Raw genomic sequence first — 5750 nt, 5'->3', positions numbered from 1 at the left:
TGACCCTTTCCCCATCACTAAGAGGAGGCAGCTCCTACACCGGCGCCATCTTACCACTGAGGCGGCCCCGACTCGGGGACGCGGGTTTTACAGACCCAGTTGTGCCAGGGGTTTATTAAAAGAGTAATAAGAAGCCGGTCCAACCCAAGCAGGAGACGGGAGTGGAGGTCTTCGCCCGCCGAGCTGCCACTGTTCTGCGCTGTCCCCACCGCCCCTCGCCCCTTTCCCAGCCCCTCATTTTTCCGCATCCAGAGGCCCCTGTCAGGGTTTCGCAGCGGGGTCTGCGGCCAGTGCCCCTTCTACCCCTTAGCTTCATTGCTGGGTTCTGGGGCCGCCTCGCTTTTCCTGAATGTGAGGCTGGGGGCGGCACCAGAGGCCCTGAATCCTGCGTCCTTTCCCGGGCCTGGGGAATTCGGAATCAGTCGCAGGATGGTATACCTTTTGAACCCACTCTATAACCTTAGAGGAAAGGGTGGAATCCACGGAGAGTTTGGGGGAGGTTCATAGAATAGACTATAATCGAAGATTTCCACTTTCAAGGGATCTAGAAGATGTTTGTATACACACCCAAACCAGACAAAAATCTCCAAAGAAATGTACAATTATGGACACACAGAAATGTGTGCACACAATTATGGACACAGAAATACATACAATTGTGGACTCACAAAAACACACAAAGAGGTACACATACACCTATATAAATCTCCATAGCAATCCACGGGAAAAGAGATTCAACAGGCGTATACACTAATACTTGACACCCAGCACTTGAACCCTATCCATCCTTCCATTTTTGCTGTCCCAAAGCCCTTTTGGCCATACAGACCTAGCCAGGGCTTGCTCTCCAGACATGCTTCACCCTCTCTTCCCCAGCACACTGCAACTCCCAGATAAGGCAGTCCACAGTTCTTTGTCATCAAGCATCTTTATTTTTCTGTTACATAAAACACTGTTAACTGGGCAAGATGGGAAGTGTAGGAAAATGTACCTTCCCGTTCCTGGAAGCCCAGGCTAGAGCTGAGAGGGATGAGGGGGACACAGGACAACACAGGAGATGAAGGGCACTGGCGAGGGCATCAGTCCACTCACCAGCTATAGAGTTAGCTCAAGACAACACACCATGCTACAAAGCCACCCCATTAACACATCCTTCCCAAGTCAGGACATTGCCTTACAAATGAGCTCCAAGACTATATAAATGACCAAAAAAAAAAAAATTCATTTTCAAATATACAATATTTGCCATTGCAGGAAAAGTCAGGATACACATATTCAACATAGCTGGACAGTGGGACACAGGGGCCAGGGGTGGGGGCAGGGAGGCTGGGAGCATCTCTGCAGTCCTACTAAGCAGAAGCGAACCCAGAGGCCCAGGCAGCTAGCTTGGGAATGCTCCAGAAGGAGGGGACGATGGGCCTGAACATGAAGTGCCCAGACCAAAGAAAGAGGAATTCTAGATTGTAGCACTTAGAATGCTTTGGAATAAATATATTATTTTTCCATTTAAATAGAAGCCAATGCCCTGGTCCCCGGATCCCAGCGCCTTGTCAGCGCAGCCTCAGGGACCCCAAAGGCTACTAGCCGCAAGCAGCAGAGGCCTGGCCGAGGAGGGGGGAGGGTTCGGCACTAGGTAGCAGGCGAGCCATTGAGCACAAAATAGGTAGTTTGGGGCGAGTAGGTAGTACTGAGAATCAGGTCCTTGCCGGTACCGGGGGAGGTGCTGGGGTCTGACAGTGTTGGGACACTTCTGGGCTTCCTGGGAGTGGAGCCCCTCTGGGGCTGGGCCCATAGGTAGTTTGGGAGTGCCTCTCCCGGAGGAGGCCTGTGCTAGGTAGTATTTTAACCGTGCCAGCGCAAAGCTGGTCGGCCTAGGGTTGGGGGTGTCTGTTGGGGGTCCTCAGAGGCAGAGGGGATCCCCAACGGGACCCAGTCTGGTGACTGTTCAGTCCAAAAAATTTTGGGAGCTGGAGTGGGTAATGGGGTAGATTGGGTGCAGGGTGGGGAGTGGGTTTTTTTTTTAACATTTTCTTATTATTTCTTTTTTCACTTTTGTAAATAAAATCAGTCTCTAAAGACGCTTTCCAGACTGCCTGGGGCAGCCGGGCCTCATTCCTCCTCCTCCTCGTCCTCGTCGTCGTCCTCCTCGTCGTCGTCCTCGTCGTCGGCCTTGTCCGCGGCGGCGGCGGCGGCGGCGGCGGCTGCAGAGGCGGCGGGCGCGGCACCCTCGGGGGCGCCGGAAGCGGCCGGACCCTCCTCCTTATGCTCTTTCTTCCACTTCATGCGGCGGTTCTGGAACCAGATCTTGATCTGGCGCTCGGTGAGGCAGAGCGCGTGGGCGATCTCGATGCGGCGGCGCCGCGTCAGGTAGCGGTTGAAGTGGAACTCCTTCTCCAGCTCCAGCGTCTGGTAGCGCGTGTAGGTCTGGCGGCCCCGCTTTCGGTCCGGCCCTGTGAGCAGACACATGGACACATGGACACACGGACAGACAAGCCAACAGGGACACAGGCCAGGGCATCAACCCGGCTGCCATTCAGAAGCGCGCACCTCAATCCGGGCCCTGACCCAGGTCCGAGTCCCCCTCCACCCTGCGCCCCCAACCTGAGCTGGGGGAGGAGCGGGAGTGTTAGCGGAAGACCCCGACTGCGGGGCCAGACGCGCAGGCAGCTCTGTGAGGGGGGAAGGCGCAGAATCCCAACTTTACAACCGCTCTTTCCAGCCGGCTAGGCTTCCACAATGTCCTGCTCCCCCTGACAAAGGGAAATTGTAAATATAGAGTGTGGGCAAGTGGGAGACGCTGCGCTTTTGCCATTCAAAGGCGAGCCAGCCGCTTCCCCGCCTAGCTAGGCAAGTGGGAGACCCTCTCCGGCGGCCCTCACTTCAAGGGCGCCTTTCCTCCCCAGCAGCCCGCGCCCCCATCCCCAGACCTTCCTAGGGCACTGGGCTCTCTGCCTCCACTCCCACCCAGCCGTCCCTCCCTGCCTTTAAATGGCCCCTGGCACAGGAGCGCAAGAGGGACCCAAAAGGGTTTGGCTCTCCCTGCTTTTGAGAAGAAAAGCCAGGCTGAAAGGAAAAGGAGGAGGGAGAGAGAAGAAAGGGAGGGAGAAAGAGGATACGAGAATAGCGAACAAACCAACTTAATGTTGAGATTCCAAGGCAAATGGAGTTAAATAAATTTACGAGGATCGAACCCATTAATTGGGCCATAAAAAGTTTTATGAGCCTCATTTACATACAATGCTAGGAGCTCTCCGTGCTATGGCGCCTCGGCTCTAATTAAAACCAGAAAGGCAGCGCCGCCAGGAGTCACGGGGCCGGCGGCTCGCAGCCGCCTCGTTCCGCGCTACGCGCCCCCAGCCCGGAGCTCCCAGCTCCCAGTCCGCCCACCCACCCGGCCCGCCTAGCGGCTGCGCCTACCTGAAGACCGCATCCAGGGGTAAATGCGGAAATTGGCCTCGGCTGAGCCGTGCAGCGCGCCTTCGTCTGCCTTGTCGCAGGCGCCTTTGGCGAGGTCACTGCAGAGCCCCGGGATGTTTTGGTCGTAAGAGGCGCAGGGCAGGTTGCCGTAGGCGTCGGCACCCAGGCCGTAGCCAGACGCGAAGGGGTTCTGATAGAGGGGGCTGTTGACATTGTACAAGCCCGGTACGGTCGAAGGGAAGGCGCCGGCGGCCGCCCCGTAGCCGCTTCTCTGCGAGTTTGGCGCAAAGGAGCAAGAAGTCGGCTCGGCATTTTGGAACAGAGAAGTCCCCGCCGTATATTTGCTAAAAAGCGCGTTCACATAATACGAAGAACTCATAATTTTGACCTGTGATTTGTTGTCCGGCAGCTTTCAGTGTCGGTTTTACGAGGTAGCGTGATATATGATAACATTACACCCCCAGATTTACACCAAACCCCATTTTCTTTTGGACGGAGCTCGCTGCAGCACGTGACCGCCCACATGACCGCCTCCGCCAATCTCAGCCGCCCTCACAGGTGGTCTCGCTCGGCTGGGCCCGCGGCAGCCTAGAATGGAAGGGAAAGAGGCTCAAATATGTGGCCAACGAATCTGTCCGCGCCCAGCCGGCCTTGCGCATCCAACGGGAAAAGGACTCCCAAGGCACCGCGTGGAGGCTCCGCGCGCCGCCAGCCCGGACCCCTGGCCGGCAGAGGCCGCGTGGAACCGGCCGGGCGCAGTCCCTTCCTTGCTTATTCCCGGACGCTGGACCAAGCTGGCGGGTCCTCCCTGCCCCTCTTTTCTGCCCACTCACCCAACCCAGGGAGGGTCTCTGCGCTCCCAAGTACCGGCCCTCTACTCGGTGGCCAAGCGGACAAGTTTCAGCTCTGGGCAAATAGACTCTTTGCTTACGTTCCCCGTCCCAAGTCCAATGGGCCAGAGGCCGAATTAGACTCCGATCCAGATGGGGCCGGCGCAGCGTCGCTTTCAGCTGCCGCAAGAAGGCCACCGCTGACTGGAACCATGTGGTTGGAATAAAGTCAAGTTCTCCCAGCTTCCTTTCCTTAATCGGCGGCGCACTGTTTATCCGCCTAAAGGAAACAGTGAAATATTTATCTATTAATGAGCCTCATTTGCCAGTAGATTTATTAACGTGAGGTTTCCCTCCCTCCTCCCCAACACCGCTGGCCCGTCAGGCTCTGTGCGTTCTCTCCTGGGCACCTGGCTGGCCTCTGGCAGCCGAAGATATGCGCGGACACTCTTTTGTCCTCCGGCAACTCTTGGTTCCTCTTCGCTCAGAGGGAACCAAATCTCTTTCGCCCGGCCTGTTGGGACCTCAGGCTCACACCTTTCCAGGTGCCAATGTTACTATAAGGTTTCTGGTAGCCTTCACTGGGGACATCCCTGGGCCTCGGCTACCTTCTCTTGGGCCCGGATGCCTGAGAGCCAAACATGCTATAGAGCCAATTTGAAGAGAAGAGAGGCCCCAGGGGCCTGGGGACCACAACCCCTATGTTTCTCCATTTCTTTTGGAGACCTCCAAACAAAAGAGGAGACCCCCTCCCCTTTCAGACCTTTTCCAAAAGGCCACCCAGCTCTGGCAGCTTCACCTTTCCAAGGACTGGCTTTACTTTTCCAAAACTGAAGCACAAAGTAGTCTCACTCACTCCCACCCAGGGCCCCCACTCGAAGACCTTACTTTCCCAAGCCTCCAATCTCCGGCGCAGGGTCGGAGCACCCTAGAGGGTGGTGGGGCGACCCTTCCCCTATATGCCTCATAAACTGCCCAGACTTCGATGGAAGCCCAGCGGCCGGGTCAGTACCCCTTTTACTGCTCAGCTCGATTGCACACCATAAACCCGACCTCACAATGGAATTGCCCCGGAAATTCTCCTCTGAGTTATAGAGTTTGATTCCTTGTGTACAAAGCACTTCCCATCACTTTCAGAGGGTTCAGGCCATCCCGTTCACCGCACACTTTCAGGGGTCCCAGAAGCACAAAAGGTGACAGGAGGGTTCACGGTTGGATGAAAATGGAGTCCCACCTCTGGCCTAGTGGACTGCCTGAGGCATAGGTGGGGAAGTGGGGGCTGTCTGAGCAGGTGGGTGCCTGGTGGTTCCCCCTGGGGGCACAGGGGCCATGGTGTGGCAATATCCAGGGATGCCCTTTATGGAGGACCAGGGTGACAGTGCGTCCCCGTTGAGGAATGGAGGAGGTAAGACTGGTAGGAATGAAAAAATCAAATGAAAAAATCAAATATTCCAAATAGCATTACTTTCTGGCAGGAAATAAAAACCTAAGAAAATTAAAGAA

General features: G+C 56.0%; 1 protein-coding gene across 1 annotated transcript; it reads right to left on the bottom strand.

Moving 5' to 3' along the window:
- Nucleotides 1–909: 909 nt before the first annotated feature.
- On the bottom strand, nucleotides 910–3923 carry HOXA7 (homeobox A7). The gene is made up of 2 exons (XM_027968657.3): nucleotides 3418–3923; nucleotides 910–2450 (listed from the first exon to the last, which is right to left on the bottom strand). Exons 1-2 carry the CDS (start codon nucleotides 3794–3796, stop codon nucleotides 2110–2112), a joined length of 720 nt encoding a protein of 239 aa, XP_027824458.1. The 5' UTR covers nucleotides 3797–3923; the 3' UTR covers nucleotides 910–2109.
- Nucleotides 3924–5750: the final 1827 nt, after the last annotated feature.

Source organism: Ovis aries, chromosome 4 (genome assembly GCF_016772045.2).
Source record: "Ovis aries strain OAR_USU_Benz2616 breed Rambouillet chromosome 4, ARS-UI_Ramb_v3.0, whole genome shotgun sequence".
Taxonomy (NCBI): domain Eukaryota; kingdom Metazoa; phylum Chordata; class Mammalia; order Artiodactyla; family Bovidae; genus Ovis; species Ovis aries.
Note: the sequence above shows the minus strand (reverse complement) of the source record. Positions and strands in the feature narration are given on the sequence as shown.

What these genes read in the sequence shown, in the direction of transcription:
- HOXA7 (XM_027968657.3), bottom strand. Translation starts at nt 3,796, where the DNA reads ATGAGTTCTTCGTATTATGTGAACGCGCTTTTTAGCAAATATACGGCG. An exon ending in CCCCTGGATGCGGTCTTCAG is followed by an intron (nt 2,451 to 3,417) that starts GTAGGCGCAGCC and finishes GTCTGCTCACAG; the next exon opens with GGCCGGACCGAAAGCGGGGC.